The sequence below is a fragment of the Rhodamnia argentea genome, chromosome 2 (genome assembly GCF_020921035.1).
Source record: "Rhodamnia argentea isolate NSW1041297 chromosome 2, ASM2092103v1, whole genome shotgun sequence".
In the NCBI taxonomy this organism is placed as follows: domain Eukaryota; kingdom Viridiplantae; phylum Streptophyta; class Magnoliopsida; order Myrtales; family Myrtaceae; genus Rhodamnia; species Rhodamnia argentea.
The window spans coordinates 31731874-31752506 of NC_063151.1; the positions used below are offsets into that span (position 1 = coordinate 31731874).

General features: G+C 38.5%; 1 protein-coding gene and 1 pseudogene across 3 annotated transcripts; both read left to right on the plus strand.

Moving 5' to 3' along the window:
* The first annotated feature begins 6950 nt into the window (after nucleotides 1-6950).
* On the plus strand, nucleotides 6951-9594 carry LOC125313703 (annotated as a pseudogene).
* A 1697-nt stretch (nucleotides 9595-11291) lies between these two features.
* Nucleotides 11292-18681, plus strand: LOC115738117 (ent-kaurene synthase, chloroplastic). 3 transcript variants are annotated; one of them, XM_048274762.1, is made up of 17 exons: nucleotides 11292-11757; nucleotides 12140-12254; nucleotides 12456-12507; nucleotides 12750-12829; nucleotides 13679-13743; nucleotides 13841-14126; nucleotides 14201-14381; nucleotides 14597-14805; nucleotides 14885-15005; nucleotides 15154-15251; nucleotides 15334-15560; nucleotides 15674-15786; nucleotides 15881-15979; nucleotides 17269-17484; nucleotides 17565-17706; nucleotides 17928-18173; nucleotides 18281-18681. In XM_048274762.1, exons 4-17 carry the CDS (start codon nucleotides 12781-12783, stop codon nucleotides 18581-18583), a joined length of 2355 nt encoding a protein of 784 aa, XP_048130719.1. In that variant the 5' UTR covers nucleotides 11292-11757; nucleotides 12140-12254; nucleotides 12456-12507; nucleotides 12750-12780; the 3' UTR covers nucleotides 18584-18681. The 3 variants fall into 3 exon arrangements, with proteins under 3 accessions (XP_048130719.1, XP_048130720.1, XP_048130718.1); XM_048274763.1 differs by having other exon boundaries at nucleotides 11292-11563; XM_048274761.1 differs by lacking the exons at nucleotides 11292-11757; nucleotides 12140-12254; nucleotides 12456-12507; nucleotides 12750-12829 and adding an exon at nucleotides 13444-13535.
* Nucleotides 18682-20633: the final 1952 nt, after the last annotated feature.

Below are 20633 nucleotides of genomic sequence, written 5' to 3' on the forward strand. Positions count from 1 at the left end.
TCGTGACTATTGACTAAAATTTTCTAAATGCTAATTTATCTAGTTATGGTGGCTATTGCAAGGTAAATGACGAGACTATAGCATGACTTCTAATGGATGAAACTACCATTATTGTGGCTGATAACGTGTGAAAGGGACTCTTGGGAACTTAGGTTACATATGACTTTCGGAGGCCCCATGAAGTGTTACGTTTACTAATGAAAGCTATTAAATCCCAATGATTAACATCCAATCAGAAGTGGTGTGAATCCGGAAATGAGCTGAAGATGGAACACCCGGCATCGGTGTCTCTGGCCTTCGATGATGAGCACTCTCGGTTACTTCCTCCATTGGGTACCGGCCTCGGTCACCATTTGTGGATATTTTCGACCATCACCTTCGGTCTCCATCCATGAATGGTGTCATTGCCATTGGCCGGATCAAGACCTAACACCACAAGTGCCGAACATCCGCTCACAACCAAAGTGGCCGGCCGGGCCGAAGAAAAAATGAAAAAACAAAAAACCCTGCTGGCAAGATGCCGGAGCACAGCCGAGATGCTACGAACTCTTACTTAACGATCCACAAATCAAATAAAGATACACAAAAACGCTAATACATCATGGATACGACTCAAACAGGCGTTGTTAGCACGGATTTGCCTAAGAGGCATATCATTGAACACCCACTGGTTGTCGATGAAGGGGAGGATACTGAGCTATTGAGAACTCGGGCTCGCATCTAGGCTTGAAAAAGCAATCAATAATAAACAAATTAAAGCAATTTTTTTTAATGGACTGAATTGACACAATTGCAAAAAAAAAAAAAAGGATTGAATTGGCGCAAAAAAGTTTAGGACTAAATTGACACAATTATAATAGGTTTATGAATTTTTTGATAATCTTCCCGGAACTTACAAAATGCGAATTTACATATTTATCTATTTTTGTTGTTTTTGGGCCCATTTTTCTATACTTTGTGAGAAAAAGATAACTCACCGGACAGGTGTAAACAGGTGCCAAAAATATGCTTCTAGATGCCTGATTTAGCTTAGTTACAAGTTAGATGATTTTTGGGGAAATCTAAAAATTCGGAATAGTTTTGAACTCTATGCATTAAACGATTTTTAGAATTTTTTCTGCTCCCAATTTCAAAAATCTTCATGAGGTATCGCTTCTCCCCGAGATCGGGATTTTTCTGATGGTATAATTTTCGTACAAATTGAAGTTCATTTACTCAAAAAAGCCCAAGCTCCAAATCTGTTAAAATTTTTGAGTTTGATCGGAAAATTTGTTTCCAGTTTTCTCCGAACTTGTTCATAAAACTAAAATAGTTTGAGTTCCTTTTTTGCAAAAACTCAGAACAAAAAAGTTGTTCATTGTGTTCTAAAATAGTATACTAGAAAGTTCGAGGGCATTTCAGCAAGAATTAAAGGTTCTTACGTGCGGAATATTGGATAAGGTCATTTTGGCCTATAAAACAGTTTGCAGTTGAGTCCATAGGGAATACTGATAAAATTGTTTAAGAAGGAGGACTAATTTGCACAAACCTAAAACATGAAAGTTGTAGAAAATACATAGATCTAACTGTCTGCAATCCGATCCAAATAAAAAAAAAAATCTGTCTTCAAAATTTGGCACATTTTTTTAACATCTTTTGATATTTGTTGCGCAATTTTTGAAAGGATTAATTGATCTATTTTGGATTTTTCAGGTCACAATTGGGCTAAGTTGTGACATCCTGAAAATTTCTACCATACCTTATATTGTGTAGAAATTCGTAGGCGATATTTCTCACACGCGAGAATTTAAGTTCGGTGACTTGCATAGTTTAGCGGACACACGAAATATATTTCGGTGTCTATGAGTCTCAAGAAATATGTTTTGATTACTCGATATTCGTTTCATATCAATTTTATAGAATGGTGATGGAATACAATTGATTATTAATAGAGATCGATACGCTTCGAGTTTACGTAGTAGATTTTAAATTTACTGAAATATATATAATTATTTACGTTCAGTAAATTTCGCCAAAACATTTTGATAGGTTTGAAATATTTTTTAACGTATCTATGTTTGAAACGAACACCAATTTTTGTTTACGTAGTGATTTTTTCTTTTGCCAACTAATGAGCACTTCGTCCCTCAGCTTGCCGATGAAGCTTGGGAGAAATGAGGCATTCCAAAACTTGGCCAACGGAGAACCATTTCTTCCTACATTCATCAAAATATCCCCTCTTGCAGCAAATGAAATAAAGTCACATGCCCTACCTATAAACTTAGAGGTCACTTGAATCAATTCTATTGGACCACATGCTCTCACAATCATTATTTTAACTCCAAAACAATTAATTCCTTTAACTACGATTGAGTTTCCTTTGTTCTTTACTCGCCGAATGGGCAAGAAGCTCTTTATATCAAAGGTAGTGAGGTCCCCACTCATTCATTGCACATAACAGCTTCCATTCACTCTCTCCATTCTGTCGCTTCCAACGCTATGAATAGAACGAAGGTCCCACGATTGTGTTATTAAAAGTTTCTACTTTTGTCGTTCAATTTCGAACGAGATATATTATTGATTCTTATTACTTCTATTAAAGAACTTTGTCATTTTCGAAATAAAACATACGTTGATTTTCGATTTTGTTTATTTGGTTTGAAGGAAATTAAAGCGTCGATTTTTGGCTCAAGTTACTTTCAAGGTAAGTGAAAACTCTAAGCGCTAAATTAGAATGATCTACTTGGTGCCCTAGACTTGGTTGATTGTTGCTCATTAGCTTAGTTACACTCGAAGGTATGCATGAAAAAAAAAAAAAAAGAACAGATTTGACAAGTACAGTTAATTTACTGAATTGTTACGTTTTGATTTGATAAAAATGGGTGTTGGACTGTTATATTTTTTAGAATCGGCAATGCGTTGGATGAAAAGAGTGAATATATATATATACGGGTAGTTATTAATTTCATTGTTGATATGGGAATGAAATACTATCAAAGTCACTAAAGTTCTACATAATAGTTGTTTATGGAAGTTAGCGAAAGGAATCGGTGGGGTTAGGAATCAATAGTATTGACCGAAAGTCAACAGTATAGTAAAATAATTTATTAACAACAAAAAAACAAAAAAAGCCACCGAATGACCAATAGTCAATAATATTGACCGAAAGTCCCATTAAGTTTACCGAATCTGCTTCAATGTCACCGAATTATGGGGCTGACCACTATTGTATTACTAAAATAATTATATCATATTATAATAATTTAATAATATTAAATAGTAAAATAATAGAATAAAATAACATAAAATAATAATAATAAAATCAAATCAAATACAACTAAAGTTGCCGCTCTCATGAATTCGCTGATTACTGTGGAAGTTCTTGATTTTTCTGCTTTGATGTCGCCAAACATGGAGTTCCCGATTAAAATAATATTTTAAAAAATATATTCTCATTTTATGAAAGAACGAGTTGAAATTTTTGACATGCTCATGTTTTGGGATGCCAAAATGATGTATGAAAATACATATGCTTAATGAAGTGATGCGTGAACATATTTATGCACGATAATTTGGGGAAATGAGATTGGAAAAAAATATATATATATCGAGCATATCTTTGCATGATAATTATGTAAAAGATTATGTTTCGTCGTCCACTTGAGGTGGCGATGATGCCACGGAGTGGCATGCCTCATGTGTCGGGATGCCTCGTGTGCGGATGTTACGGGATGCCTCGAAGTTGAGATGCCCCATGTGTCGGGAAGCCCCAGAAGTTTCGAGATGGAAGATGAAGTAATAAAAACGATGGATGCTCACGTTTATACATTTAATTGCGTGATTAAAACACAAGGTGATACTGGTGCATTGTGACACAATGTGACATTGACCTGCATCATGTACACAATATCATGATATGTCATCATGCGAATGTTCATACATTCTTATTTTTTACTTGAATGCTAGTGATGGTGAATTCCAAGTTGAGTGTTAAAAAGATCACCTATCTTAGACTTAGAGATTTCATTTACTAGGTCTCGACTCATCCCTTTATTTTCTCAAATATGAAAGATGCATCATCGGCCACCACTTTTTAGAGCCGTTGAGCATGTAGAGTATATTTATGAAGATGTCTTTGTGGCCGAGCAAGCTTTAATATATACTAAGTGTACAATGTTCGTATGGATAGATATGGGACTTGCGCAATAGGTTCCTCATCTCTACGTGGCCTGGTACTTTAATGTTGAGGGCCATTTAGTAGGACCGATTAGAGGTTTTGATGGTCCTCCAGGGTTCGGCGATGATGGCCTATCGATGGGTGAAGTTATCGATCCGTAGTTGTTGACTAATGTTTACACAGGCGGACTTTTGATGATGGAGGAGTGTGGTAGAGGAGATAGGTGTCCCTAACCCCTTCCTAGGTCTATGTTATACTATATTACATGATGTGTTGACTATGTTTGTAAAATATAAATAATTGACATGTACATTTGGTAAACTAGCGGTACAAAATAAATGATGCATATGTATTTAGTAAACTCATGTGAACGTGTGTTGTGGATGATGATGCTGTGAAATGATTTTTTTTTTTACGCTCCCGCATGCAAATACGTAAAAATAAATAAATGGATAGGGATGATACGTGTGGTCACGTTCTGGGACATCACATAAGTAGTCTAAATAAACATTGAATTACACACTCTAAGCTTTTTGAGGATGCTTGAATCACCTCAATTGGAATCCATTTCATAGATTAATTGAATCAAAACATAATTGTCGGAATCTGACCTTAATTGAATAAATGATCCATATTGGCTCACTCATTGATTGATGATTCCCAAGGCCAATGGACCTAATTGCATGCCAAATTAGACATTTGGCATGTGAATGTTATGTGAATGATTGAGATCGAATGCATGATCAAAGGGTAATCTAATTGGGTTGATTAGAATTAATTAGGGTATTAGTGATAGTCCATTGCTTTGCTAATACAAGTGATGGCTAATTTTCACTAATCTTAATCAATGAAGCCTTAGTCAATTTATGAGGTGGTTTGGGAAATTCGAAATGCATAAATCCAAAGGTCAATCCCGAGGCCATTCAATTCCCGATTTGATAAACTTTGCTAATTGTGTTGCTTGCGTGATTGGTGATCAAGGGCAACACCCATGGAAGCGGCAGACGAATGGAGCCAGAGGAGATGATAGACCAATGTCCATGCTGATCTTAATTTTTGTATTGACCTTAGCTCAGTATAGTTTTCAATAGGCTAGATTAGACTTTAGTAGGATAATCATAATATATACTAGCTAATAAATTTCAATTAGACCTAATCTCACATTTTAATACATGATTAGGGTAGTTCAGCCTAGGCTTCATCTTAATCAATTCATTAGACTTAGGCTCACCTTTGTTTTAAATAGCAAGCTTTTGAAGGATCATGTCTCGAGACATAATAACGAGGCCATGTAATATTCATTATTCGACGAGTAGCGGGTTTTACATTTCTGCACTTAGGTAACCACTTTCAATTCATTGAGTGTTTTACTTACTGCATCGTCTTTCAGCAAATTGATTGTTATTTTTCTTTCATAGAACAAGATAGGATTAGTTTAGGATCGTAATAAAAATTACAAAAACATTTACTTGATCACCAAGCGTCTTTGAGGGTGCGTTTGATTTAGCTTTCCCAAAGCCCCTTGGGACCCCATAACCACTTGAGAAAAATGTGGGGCATTTGGTAGCCATTCTCAAGGGGCTTTGAGATGAAAGCTGGCCTTGGAAAGCCCGAAAGCTCAATGCCAGTGTATGGACCAATATTGAGCTTTTAGCATTTGGCCAAATGCTGACTTAGGATTCTTTCTTCCAAAACTACGCTCATCAATTTTTTCAAATTTCGATTTTGCCCCTCATCTTTTTGCTTAAAAAAAGGAAAATCAAATATTAGGGCTAAAAAATATATATATTAGGGCTAAGGTCGCCGACGAGCCGGATCTGGTGTCGGCGGCCGTCGATCGAGACCACTAGAGGTTGGGCGACCCTAGCGAGGGCCGCTTGGGGTCGCGCGACTCGGACAACCATTGCTAGGGGTTGTCCAACCCTTGGACGGGGCCGGATCTAGCTTGCCGGTGGCCTTAGCCCTAAGGTTTGATTTTTCTTTTCTTTTTTATTTAAAGAAGAAGTATTGTAGGAAAGCCTCTTTGCAAATTTTTTTGCCAAATACTCGTTAGCGCAAAGTTTCTTTTTAAAGTATTTTTACCAAATGCTATTTACATTTTTCTAAAGCCCCTGAGGCTAAAGTTATTTGCATTTTCCCAAAACCCATTTCCAAAGCAGAATCAAACGCATCATGAGAGCTTTAGGTTCATAGATGGTAAATCAATGTCGGTGTGGAGAAAATGGGCTCGCTGGGGAGGTCATCTGTGAGCCCAATGTCAATGCCAGCAAAAGTGTGGAGGACAATGAGATTGACATCATAAATAATTAACAGAGGACATCGTTATTTCTGGAAGAAGGAGGAGTCAAAGGAATACAGAGGGAATGCCCTGTGAGGAAGAGAATAGAGAAATGCGAGACGCGAAAAGGAAGAAGAAAAAAGAGGAGGAGGAGGAGGAGGAAAATTGGACCCGTAAAGACAAAAAGAAGAAACAAAATAAAAGAGTTGACAAAAAAAAAATGAAACATATAAATTTGTATCGGAAGTAGTGGACCAAACAAATGATAAGATGGTCAAAACACATAAAAAAGAGAATGTCAAAGCCATGGAAAAAGTGAAAAAAATGCAAGCCTAGTTTTCACTATCATTTTATGTGTACAGTAAGTGTAGGACCCAAACATTCTTGGAACATGAAATACATGTAAACAATGCTTGTTACCTTTTGTGTGTCGGAAAGTTATTATACATCAACAAGGATGATGAGATGATCCGACAATGACCTCTCGGAGTCCCATCGCCATCCCTACGACTGACAATGGCATATGATGATTATGACACTGGTCTTCAAGTTCAAGCCAAAGCTTTTCATTGCTATTCGGGATTGACGATGGAATGGTCTGCAGCTATTTTGCTCTATTGGGTTCAGTGTGACTAATGCATGAAATGACCTTAGACTATAGAGTAATAAAGGTAGGTTGGACTGACATTTTGTAACTTCATATGACCAGTCTATTCCATGGAGATTTTTTTTTTTTGTCATGGAGATTGGACTGTTGAATCATTTTAAGAAAGATGGTCGAGTTATGGAATTTGAATGATATAAATATCAGTAACTTTCTTATTCGAGTCCAGCGAACGAAATCTCCTTTATTAAAGAATTGTATGTCTTAATATCACAAACCATGGCTAGTAGAGGGTATAAAATTAGGGTAGATTACTCTCTACAAACCCCATTTATGACAAGTATGAATGCTTATCTACTATGTATGTACTCTCTTCTTTTTCCCCCAAAAAAAAAGACAGTCTCTTGTTAATTAACTTACCCAAAAAAAAAAGATGCAATTAGGGTTGAACATTGTATCGGAGTAGAACCGGGGACTTGAGAATCGGACCGATCTGGGGAGACCTTGTCCGGTTTTTGGTTTCACATTCTTAGGAACCGGAAGCGGAGAACTGGGAACCTACAAAACCAATGAGGTGACATCTCCATTGGTTTTTTGTTGGCCTTAGCCTTTGCCTTTTCAAAACACACTAATTTGATGTCGAGGAGTGTGTTTTAACTGGTGAATTTATGTAGCTGACGAACTTCTTTTCTTAACGGCTCTTGGCTTGCTTTGCAATTCATGTGTTTGCGTTTAATTAATCATGTATGGGTTTGATAAGATAAATGCGTGATCGAATGGGAACCGGAGAACCCGACAGATGGAAACCAATCCAGCTCCAAGTTCTAGTGAGACCTGGTCCGATTTTCGGTTCCAAATTTTTAGGAACGGGTTGAGAATTTGAGAACCGAACTGAGAACTAAGAACCGGGAACCTACAAAACCAATAAGATGACACTGTCCATTGGTTTTTTGTTGGCTCTAGCCTTTGCCTTTACAAAATACACTAATTGGATGACGAGGAAGGTGTTTTAACTCGTGAACTTTTGTAACTGAAAAACTTTTTTTTTTTTTTAATGGCTCTTGGCTTGCTTGGCAATTCATATTTTTGCATTTAATTAATTATGTATGGGTCCGGCAAGACAAATGTGTAACGGAAGCGAAAATTATGGGGGGATCATTCATGTGTTCTTTGTTTGTAGAGGCAACCTTTTTCAGCACAAAATAATCCAACCATCGCAACTTCCATCGGGCGGACACTCTAGAAGGAGGGGGATCTTGAATTTTATTTGTAAACCTTAAGATTTGTATAATCTCTGTTTACTTTAAAGTTTCTTTTTCACTAGTTGACATTTGATTTCTCGATGATAAGCACCGAGAATACATTTTATTGGCACGCTTTAATATGTCCAGCACAATTAAGGTTTTCTAAGTCGATGTGGGTCAATATAAAATTTAAAGTTTCAATTTTACATTGTTCCAAAATCTCATTGAACACAACGCGTGTTGTGTAATAAAAGAAAATTGGTCGGTTCCCGGGCAAACTTTGGAACCTATGACAGGGTAAGTCCAGGTTTCAAGATATGTAGGGTATGCATAGTAAATAAGGTAAATTTCAGGTTTAAAAAAATTAGGAACATGTTCCGACGGCGGTTTTCAGGTTGCGGGTGGAACCTAAAATCGCTTACCTCTAAATGCGATCTACCATTTTTGGTTTTCTGCTTTCACTTCATTTTGGATGTTTGAAATCCGACTTTTATTTAATATTAAAGACTTTAACACGTAATCCTCTTTAATAAATAGTTTTACGTTTTTCATACTTTCTGGTTTGTTTTTTTGGTCGGAGTTTTCCGTACTTTCATTTAGTTCTGTTTTGAGTGAAGGTAAAGTAGAGTTTTTGAGGAAAGGACCCTTAAATTTGCCCGAGGTGCGGCAACATAATTTGCAAAACAGCCAGGTATAACAAAAGTTGTTAATGTCTGGATTATATCCCTCCATTTTTAAGGAAAGAAAAATGAAAGGATAGTCATTAAATGGTGCTATGGTAAAGATATTCAATTCTTCCATAGGAGGAATCAATCTCGACCTCGGTTAAAAGGATCAACTTCTTCTCATCGTCATCCTCCCATTCGCATCCGCCGACCTCGTCGACGACACTTGCAAGAAGATGCCGCATGTCGACTTCTGCGTCTTGGCTCTCAGGTCCGATCCCCCGCAGCTGCACCGCGGACACCCCAACCCTAGGCCTAATCATGGTCGACAAGGTCGACCCGAACGCCAAGTCTAACTGTGACCAAAATCAAGGACTTGCTCGGCAAATCCCCCAACCATGGGACTAAGCATGCGCTGACCTCTTGCGAGGAGTCGTACAAATATATCATTAGCGACTTGGTGCCCTCGAGCAAGCAAAGTACGACAGGGCCCCCCTAAGTTCGCCGTTGACAACATGAAGAAGGCGGCAAGTTTCGCATCTGGTTGCGAAGCGGGCTTTGGAGGCAAGTCGCCATTGTCTGACTCGAATGATTATGAGAACAAGGCGGCCTCGGCGGATTCCGCCATTGCCGGTTCACTGCTGTGAGCACTAATGACCAGCGAGATTGTTTTATAATTCCCTCTTCTTCTTCTTCTGCTTCTTCTTTTTATAGTTTCTGCCGAGGGTGTTAACAGCAAGAGGCTATGATCAGAGCTAATAGCATCCAAAGCGGTGACTTCGGCCTTTGAGAACATCGCTCTGCATTCTACATTGATGTGGCTGAGTCGCATGGATGATATTATGAGAAGAAAGAACACGAAATTCGCTTGTTTTAAATGGTAAATTTCTGAAAAAAAAAAATGTTGTAACTCGCTATTACATTTCATGTTGGTATATCGCTAACATTGTCGTGGTGAATTACTATCAGTGTACTAAACTAACAATTTGTCCGTTACCGGTTTTTTTCTCTCGAAAACAAGTTTAGATTTGAGTAACCATATACCAGAATTTTAGGCCAAGGCATACGGCCGAGCTGCTCTTTGAAAGAAAAATTTCCAAAAAGTCCTAAACCTAACCAATCGACGGTCAATTTAGTCATAAACATTTCAATTTCGTTAATTTAGTCCCCGTTTAGACCTGAATTTTCGGCAGACAAATAAAGTTGAACATTTTTTTCTCAGACATATAATAAAATACACCAACATATATAGATAAGCAGAATGGGGAGTCCAAAGTTGGTCCCAATGAAAAGAGATTTCGTCCAATTCATACAACGCATCAGCATTCATTATTTAATCAGCACAGTCTATTGCTGGAGTCCACCAGACTTTGATTCACCAAATTGACCCATTTTGTTCTATTGGCGTATCTCTGGCTCTTTCACACGCTTGAAACGACGGAGATGAAGGTGTGCATCAAAAATGACAAAAGAGTGACCGAAGCAATTGGAGCGAGACGCTAGGGAAGAGTGCTTAAATACGAAGTAACTTGCTTCGTCATTGTTGACACCAAAAAAATTGCCCAAGACCCCCTACCGCCGACTCGAATTAAGAAAGATCGAGCGAGACGCGACGATGATTACATTCGCTAAGTGGCGGGAGTTCTTAGTCGGAAAGTACAGATGGTTGATGGGATGATTAGTATTTGGTGACAGCAAAGTACAAAGGGAAAATTACTAAGTTCACGAAGTTCGGTTTAGTCGGCAAAAGGGCCACAACCGACGTGAATAATTATGAGTCGTGTACATCTTTTGTGGCCCCTCCCAATTCTCTCAATGTTTGCATCAAGCGAAGCATATGCGATTAAGTGTGAGACAAAATTAACAAAAATGGTTAGGCGATTTCACTAAGCATGTGCTCTTCTTGTCTGCTTTCGCTTAAATCATAAATTGTCAATTTCAAAAAGAAATTTAAGATTAAATTGACACAATCGCAATAAATATATGATTTTTTTTTTGGTAATTATTGTGTTAAGCGAAAGCAGACAAGAAGAGCACAAGACGAAAGCGTCTAATTTCACTAAGCATCTTTGGAATTGGTATTGAACGAGTTGCCCCACAAGCATCCGGGAGACAGATTCCCCAGACATTTTCCTCGAATACAGTCCAAAAGCAAAGCAATTCAGCCAACTACCTAGTTGTCTTCTGCTGTCCATATTTGTTTAAAGTCGTTCCCTTTTGGGGGGCGCATGCGTTTGGGCAAATGAAAAATGGTAACGGAATACAGAAATCGACTTTAGGAAGGTGATTTACGAAACGAGCTGATACGTATGCCTATTGCCTTTACTGTGAACAACTGAACGTTTTGACATTAGTGTCGTGATGGTGTTCGATCAATCTTATCGAGCGCAGACAATGTCTTGACGAAGAAGTGATGAGAAGTGAAGTTTTTCAGTACACCCGAGGCAATTAATCTGGCTGTGATCAATGGTGGAGGAGGTGACGGTGATGATGGTTTTTTGAAATGCTGGTGTTGCGAATTGGGTGCCGATGGAAGTGAAATTGACTGTGAATTGCAATCGATAGTCTTACGACGACCAACGGACAGCAGCAAAAGAGAATTTCCTCTTCACAAGCGTGAGTTATGATCACGGCATTTCGCGTTTTGGCAATCATAATAATAAGGTGGGATTTGAAGGTTTCATCGCTTAATTTCCAACTTTGTGGATGGGAAAAGATAGAACTTTGAAGTAAGCGTGATCGTTGAATTGTTTTGCTCATACTCCTCTCTCCGTTCTCACCTCGGTTCTTACAATCCCGCAATCTCACAGGTTCTCTCTCTCTCTCTCTCTCTCTCTCTCTCTCTCTCGTGTGAGATATTTTAATACATGTCTAGTATAATGTATATTATATACTTAGGTTACTTATCTTTGGCGCGTGCAACGTGTTTGTTGAAATGCTTCGCCCACATGTGATGCCAGCTTGAGATTTGTTCTTCGCGCAAATGATATTTATGCATTGTACGACCAGAAGGGTCTGCAAATTTTAACAGCCCTGAAAATATGGGATACATTATCTGGGGATGTAAGAGCATATAACAGCTTCACTATATGAAACCCAACTGCAAAGAATGAAGATTCCCCTTGACCATCAAGGTTTGTCGTCAAGCTCTTTGTTGCTGATGCCAAGACAGTGAATACATACTTCGTTCAGCTTGACTGCCCAATTGCCTACCACTATATGACTGCTGGGCTGTCCTAACGAGTTGAAATTGCAGCATTCAAATGGCATGGTTGATCATCCATCTCCTCCTTAGTCATGTGCTTCGGTAAGTCCATCTGTTCTCTTTGTATGGTGTTTAGTGGCTTGACATTGTGGTCTCAGTTGTGAATCACTACTCTATGTGGCTCTAGTCCAAGGAGATTTAGGTCTTCTTATTTTTGCTTCCAGACTACAGCTTGTCATTGTAAACTACTTTTCCCCTGATTCAAATTGTTAGCATTCTCCTTATTTTCCTTGTCCCTAGCAGAGATTAACTTGCATTGGTGTTGGAGCTAAGAAGAAACTACCAAATAAAGCAGGTGAGTTCTTCAATTGTTATACTATAGAGTTTTCTAGCTTCATAAACCTATTTTTTCACGATGTGCATCTTGCAGTAGTTGTATCCATATCAAATTGCAACTTTCAAAGGCTTTGGTGTCTCATTATCTTTAAATCCATTTGATAATCTCTCTCTCTCTCTTCATGCGTGCGCCTATTAAGCACTTCTATGGACAAATCGATGTAGCCTCTATAATGGCTGATGAACTACATCTTAATGCAGGTGCTGCTGATTATTCTCATACTGTTCTACCATGACACTCTCACACTCCTATAATCTTGGGTTGTCTGCTCCTATGTCAGGTTCTCTCTCTCTCTCTCTCTCGGACGCGCACACACGCACATGATTTTAAAGATTTCTGGCTGCTCAGCAAATCGGGCTTTGAGTGTATTGGCTTTATCTGACCCTTGCCCATTCCACTGGATATGAGCAACATTAAAGTTTCTGCCAGCTCTTAATTATGTGCTCATAAATGAGCTTTCTGATGTCGTGTTTGAGTTTTGACAAGTACATCATTCAGTGATCCTATAAACAGAATGTGTCCACCTAATGTGAGTAAGCATATGGAAAATGGAAATCACAAAGATTGACCTAGTTCTTCTTCTTCTGGGTACATTCACACATAACTACCATCATATTCAAGTTGTCTAGCCCATGAAGAGATGGGATACCCAAGTGATACCTTGGCTCTTGTTTCCAACAGATTTTAGAATAAACTATCTCCATTACGATGCATATTGAGCAAGATGTTTTCATTGATGAGGACACAGTGTTGCTAGGCAGGGAAGCTACAAGTGAATATGGGTTCTTCTCAGAGCTAAATAGTGAAAATGCAACTTTTCTGTGTGTAGGCCTCATGTTGATGGGGTTAGGGTCGTGGCACTTCATTTGGTTCTGCGTATGATTGTTGTTTCAAGCCAGCACTTCATCAAGCAATGGAGGGCATGGCATTCATGTTTAAGTATCATATCTCCATTACTCATTCCAGTAACTCTGGAATTTATTCCAGTGTGTCTTCCGTGATCTGTGATGCTTACTTCCCTTATCAAGTATTGCCAACAGTCTAAACTATAAATCATTCAAGTTGCCCTTTCTAGGGTCCTTCATAGTTTACTCTTTCGTTAATTCATTCAATCTTAATTCTTTGCCAGAAGCAGTTCCTATGGACTTTGGAATAAAATCAGTTAAACAATCATCATCATGTGTTGCCATTGCGGTACGATGATCTTACTATATGTTGTTTGTAGCTTATGTTCTTCCTAAGTTGATATCTAGTCAACGATTTGCATGAAACTGTATGTTTGTCCTTGCAGTTGGCCGAAGGAAGTAAAGAACGAATAAGTGATATGTTTAACAAGGTTGACCTCTCTCTTTCTTCATATGACACTGCTTGGGTGGCTATGGTCCCTTCACCTTGTTCTCCACAAAGCCCCCATTTCCCTAGATCTTTGAGTTGGTTGATGAATAATCAATCATGTGATGGTTCTTGGGGTCTCCCTGATCGGCATCCATTATTAATCAAGGATGCTTTGTTATCGACTTTAGCATGTGTCCTTGCACTTAAGCAGTGGGGAGTTGGTGAAAGACAGACAACCAAAGGTAAACTAGATTTTTCTTGCCCGTTACCTTTTTCATATGTATACCCATCAGTCAGGATGATACTCTGATTGCAGGCCTTGAATATATCGCTTCGAATTCTGCTTCTGTAACCGATGACAGGCAACATACACCAATTGGATTCAATATTTTACTTTCTGGCATGATTGAGCAGGCTGATTGCCTAAATTTAAACCTTCCCTTGAGACCTGCCGATGTAGATTCTGTGTCTTACAAGAGAAATTTGGAAGTGAAGAGGTAAAAGATATTGCCGATCTTCCCATTTTAGTTTTCTTTCAATTAACCAATGTGCAAAGCATAACCTAAGTTGTTCTTATAGTTGTTGATCAAAGCTTATTCTCGTATGGCCTGTGAAATAATTTTTATGCACAAAACTTGTAAGCTATATTGGAAGTAATATAGGAACTTCATTCATAGGCACCAATGAATTCTGTGGTGCTTTGTCTTCTTAGAGTTTTATCAGGGATCAGTGGAAGATACTTGTCTTATGTTGCGGAAGGAATGGGAAGTTCAGCAGACTGGGAAATGATTATGAAGTATCAACGGAAAAATGGGTCGCTATTCAATTCACCATCGACCACAGCTGCTGCTCTAACTCACCTTCAAAATGCCAGTTGTCTACACTACCTTGAATCAGTACTAGAGAAATTTGGTGATGCAGGTTACTCCTTTGCAGAAGCCTTCAAATGATTGCCTACTCTGGATAAACTATTGACATTTGTGTATCTACTTATGGTCAGTTCCGACAATCTATCCTTTGGAAATATATGCTCGTCTATGTATGATAGAGAATTTGGAGAGATTGGGCATTGATCGTCATTTCAGGAAGGAAATAATTCACGTATTGGATGACACTTACAGGTGCTGTTCTTTTTTAGTGCAAACCCACTCGGTATGCTTTGTTTGCAAGTAGTTCCGAGGATCAATTTCAGTCTAGTATTTGATCTTTTTACCTGCCAAATAAGCAAAGCATTAGCTTTATTTTCTTATGGCATTAGACAACATACAGATGCTGGCTGCAGGGCGAAGAAGAGATATTTCAGGACATTGCCACCACCGCAATGGCATTTAGGATACTGCGATCCCATGGATATGATGTCTCTTCAGGTATGATACTATACTGGATTTTAAATATTTACCTATTTTATGGATCGATGAAACATTAATTTTGCTTTTGCATGTGGTGTAGATGCATTAAGTCAATTTGCTGAAGAGGATCATTTTTGCAATACACTTGAAGGATATGTGAAGGATGCTGGCTGTGTCTTGGAATTGTATAGGGCTTCACAGCTGATCATCAATGACGATGACATTATTCTGGATAAAATCAATTCTTGGACCAGTGATTTTCTTAGAAAGGGTTTGCACACTGGTGAAATGCATGCCAATAGACTTAAGAGTTATTTAAGCCAAGAGGTAGTTTTTCTCCTGAGATTGTCCCTACTATCTTTCAAAGGAAATTTGTGTCGTCACTTTCTTCCTGCTGCTATTTTTATGGTTAATTCCATAATTATTAGTAAACATTTCAGGTGGATGATGCTCTGAGATTTCCTCTCCATGCAAACCTTGAAAGGGTAGCGAACAGGAGAACTATAGAGCTCTACAACATAGACAGTACGAGAGTTCTAAAATGTGGTTTCCGGTACTGCCCTCTTAATTGATTTTATCTACTTTAGTTTATCAAAGTTCCATTATCTTTCATACTTGATTGATATGATACATGTCTCCTATTGTAGGTCCTATAATTTTTGCAACAAAGATTTCCTGAATCTGGCAGTGAATGACTTCAACAACTGTCAAGCAATATGCCAAGAAGAACTCAAATATCTGGCAAGGTGTACATCTCTGAAACCATCATGGTAGATAGATGTAGAAACAGCTGTTTTATTGGATTTTCTGCCATGGTTTTGAGGTGATTGATTCTTGTGGCAAAACTTGATTTGGATCACAGCTTCAAATGCAATGTGAAAATTAACTGGGGCTTCATTTTTAATTCATTTTTAATAAGACTTTCAACATCTATATAACTGCTATTCATAGTAATTTAAATGTGGATAATCAACATCATGTTTGGTAGGGGTGATTAGAAAGGAAAAGAAAGATTTAAGAGAAAAAAAGAAGGGAAAGGATTTGAAGAGATTAGGTTGTTTGGATGCAACCTCTGAGATGGGTTCGTCATCTTTATAAGGGAAGAAAGGAATAAGAATATATGGTCTAGGATCACAGGAAATTTTACAAATTCTACAGATATTTGGGGTTTTTGGATCTTGTGAAAAGGAGTACAAACCATCATCTGGATCTGGCTCACTGGACCAGTCAGTATCACTGGCTTCGGGGAATGTTTGAATGGCGCAGATGATTGTTTTAGAAGGCTCCTCCCCCATAGAGACGACTGATTCAAAACATCTTCTTGGAGGGATACTCCCGTCTTGCTTTCAATGTTTTGCAGCATATGCATGCCTTTCCCTTTAGCCAGAGGATAGTTTTTGGCAAAAGTGTCCTTTGCATCCATAGATGAAATATCTGTCCTTTTTCTTCTTGCCTAGGGATCTCCTTTTGCGGAGAAATCTCCATATTCATTTTCTTTGTCTGGAGGATTTGATTGGAATTTCTTAAAGCGCCTCTTCTTCTTGCTGTGGCATGTACTAGAAGAATCATTATGTGGGCACTGAATTTGCAGGGCGGGCTTTTGGCAGGCTTCAAATTCCCTGTCGTCATGCAAGCCCTAATTGCTTTTCTTCGAACGCATATTTCTCCTATGGCAATATGTATTTGAAGTGTAAAATAAGGGCTTAAGTGAGAATGAAGAATAAGTTTGTTTTTTAATACACAAATAATTCCAAATTCCTCCACCTTTGGAGAGACTCGAAGGGATTTTTTCTTTGGTCGAACTTGAAGGGATTTAAGCATACATAAAAGCGAAGGACCGATTGCTCCTAATTTTCCTCATCCTTTCCCTCCATCTTTTTCCCTCCATCCAGATGTGATTGTGTTTGTAGCACACTTTCTCATCCCTCCCCTAACATACGTAGCGGAAATCTCCCAAAGGGCTCCAGCATCTAAGGAATTAGAATGGGAGTCGGTACCTTTTGCAGTATTATAGGTTTCTTTTCCTTTCTGACAGATGGGTCAAAGAGAAAAGGTTAGACAAACTGAAATTTGCCCGACAGAAGCTGGCATATTGTTACTTTTCTGCTGCAGCAACCCTTTCGTCGCCTCTACTATCAGAGGCCCGCATTTCTTGGGCCAAAAATGGTGTCCTCACAACAGTGGTTGATGACTTCTTTGATGTTGGTGGCTCTGCAGAGGAGCTTGAAAATCTTATACAGTTGGTTAAAAAGTAAGTTTGGTTCTCTCCATCTATTTCTGTGTGCACGTGCGCCACAACTTGACTAACTGCATGGAGACGGATTAATTCAGGTGGAATGTTAACTTGAGTGCTGACTGCTGTTCTGAGCAAGTTCAAATCCTATTTTCAGCACTCCACTCTACTATTTCTGAGATTGGAGACAAAGCAGTGACATGGCAAGGAAGAAACGTGACGGGTCATGTGGCTCAAATTGTGAGTGGACTTCATGATCATCTCTACTTTATCATGTTTATTCTAAGATGTATAGTTCTTTTCCTGGAAATCTGCATAAATAAGAGTTGCATGTGGAAAATGCAATTTCAATTTAATGTCATGTGACATTATGGACGACAGCTTCATTATCCTTTAATGTTCTTTTTGTTTCCCAGTAAGCAGTCCTTTGTAGATATGTTCACCCCAGGCTTTCACTGCAGTGGTTAGAATTGCTTGAATCTATGTTGGTGGAGGCTGAGTGGACAAGAAAGAAGGCAGTGCCGACGGTGGATGAATACATGGCAAATGGATTTGTCTCGTTTGCTTTGGGACCTATTGTTCTCCCGACTCTCTACCTTGTTGGTCCTAAACTTTCGGAGAAGCAGGTCGAAAGCCTCGAGTACCACAACTTATTCAGGCTGACGAGCACTTGTGGGCGCCTTCTGAATGATATGCAGGGTTTCAAGGTCCGAGCTTTATTTCATACAAGGAGCTGAAGAGAGGATTTACCGGCCTCTTGATTAACTCAGTAACTACAGATACTCTCTTAAGTTTGGTCCTTGTTGCTTTGCAGAGGGAATCCAAGGAAGGGAAGTTGAATGCGGTGACATTGCAGATGCTTGATGGGAGTGGCACCAGCGAGAAAGAGGCCACGGAGAGGGTCGACGGTATCATCACCCGCAAGAGGAGGGAGCTCTTAAAGTTGGTTTTGCAAGAAAAGGAGAGCGTAGTTCCAAGAACTTGCAAGGATTTATTTTGGAACATGAGCACCGTGTTGCACTTCTTCTACATGGATGATGATGGCTTCACTTCAGATGAAAAGACTAGTGCTGTCAAAGCTCTCCTTGATCAACCGATCACTCTAAATGAACTGTAATTGACTTGACACAGAGTGAGCAGAGAACTCCTATAGTACCATTGTCTGTCTGTTTTGAATGGCGATTGCACTCGAATATTGCATGACCATATGAACTAACATTTGGCGTGATCATATCCTACTTAATGGTTTTTGTTTATCGATTATTTGTTTTACGATTGATAATATCGTCATTATCGTCAATAATTCATGTCTAAATATTTCTATTGACGATGGAAATATTTTTTGTTTATTTATTTTTGTAAGCAATATAAGCGATTATTTTTATGAAGATGTTTTCTAAATTGTTTATCTTCTACTAAACAAATATAGACTAAAATGACAAAGATGACCTCGCCCCCGCCTGCCCGACTATGCGTTCCTCTCCAGCATCCTTGCCTCTATCTCGGGACGGCGAGGTTCAGCAAACTCAAACTGAGCAAGTTCTCGGAGTTGAGTAGAGTGACATAATAATAAATTTTTAAAACAGTTGGCAAGTGGTTCCAAAAAATCTCACATGGTATGAGAGTGAGAGATCTTATGTTCGAATCTTTCCAGACCTTTTAAAACATTCAACGATTTAAGCTTCTAGAATAATTGAAAGTGGTACCACGATATTTCGCATAGAGCGAAGGTAAGCATTTTTTTTTTTTTTGGAGGTGGAGGGAGTTTAGGAATAAAAGGAAAATTTGGTAAATCATGAGTGTGGATCATCTAAAATTTCTCGCGTGAATAATAATTAGAGGTTCAAAGTTTTAATCGATTTTTTACAATTTACTTATTAACGTGTAATTATATGTATATTTGGATATTTCTATAATTGTGTTTATTTATACGCTTATTGTAATTAGTTACTCATATAAATACATAAATACTATGTCGTTGTTTATCTCTGACTCTAAACATCAAGATGGTATCAAAGCAGAAAAATGCATCACGTTCTTCAATATCTTTGCTCCAAATCAACACTTCCTTTGCTCCAATTACTGCCTCAACAATGTTCAATACATTTGTGAATTTTTCTTCTTCTCTATCATCTATTTAGCCATCATCTTCTATTTCAGTTAATCCCAATTTCTCATCACTTCTTAATAATATACCGCTCACTTTCACCTCTTCTTCTCTTTTCTCTATTGCTCCGATCTCTATTGTTGCTCAAATTACCGCCGTGCAATTAGCCTCCCCATCTCTTGTTCTTCCCAACATCACTAATCTCGTCTCCATTAAACTTGATGCGGAAAATTATCTTTTGTGAAAATCCCATTTTGAACCGATTTTAATCTGTAATGATATATTGAGATATGTGGTTGGATCTTTTCCGTGTTCGCAGAAGATTATCAATGATCAGAATGGTACTGTGGTGACCAATCCCTCTTATTCCATTTGGTTCAAGACGGATCAATGCATTTGCGGTTTGATTAACTCAACCCTCACAGTTGAGATTTTCCGTGAAGCTCATGATCTTTGGACATCTCAAGAGATTTGGCTCGCTCCGGAGCGACACTTTACTAATCGATGCGTGGCCAAGAAAATTGGATTAAAGCTTGATTTTCAGAACGCCGTTAAGAAACCCGATCGATCAATATTTGATTATCTTTGACATTTGAAGTCAATTGCCGATTCTCTCACCGCAATTAATTCTGCGTCTCTGATAAAGACTTGGTGATTCAAGACCTCAATTGGCTTCTATTAGATTATGATCCTTTTGTTACAATGATCACCAATGACCCTATTATTCTTTCCTACGGTGATCTGCGGTCACGCCTCCTCATACAAGAAAAATGATTTTTCCAAAAATCGAATGCCTCATCTTCATATGATATTCGTCATACTTTGATTGGTCATGCTACTTCACCCAATCCACCGTTTCAAGGGAGTTATAGTGGACGTAATTTTAGGGGCCAAAGATGTGGTCGAGGACAAAGTGGATGGTTCTCGTGTGATCAACCGGCTTGGAAAGCTTCCAATGATCTATTTAATTTACAGTCATTTTTTATCCCCTATGCCGATCGGTCTTCCCCTTCCTTTAGTCGGCCTAGTGTGGATCGAGGCCCTACATTTCCCCATTCAC

Excerpts from the sequence above, each read along its gene's own strand:
- LOC115738117 (XM_048274761.1), top strand. The coding sequence starts at position 13,463 with ATGGAGGGCATGGCATTCATGTTTAAGTATCATATCTCCATTACTCAT. Across the intron at positions 17,707-17,927 it reads CGGGTCATGTGGCTCAAATT|TGGTTAGAATTGCTTGAATC; the intron begins GTGAGTGGACTT and ends CTTTCACTGCAG. Across the intron at positions 18,174-18,280 it reads ATGATATGCAGGGTTTCAAG|AGGGAATCCAAGGAAGGGAA; the intron begins GTCCGAGCTTTA and ends GTTGCTTTGCAG.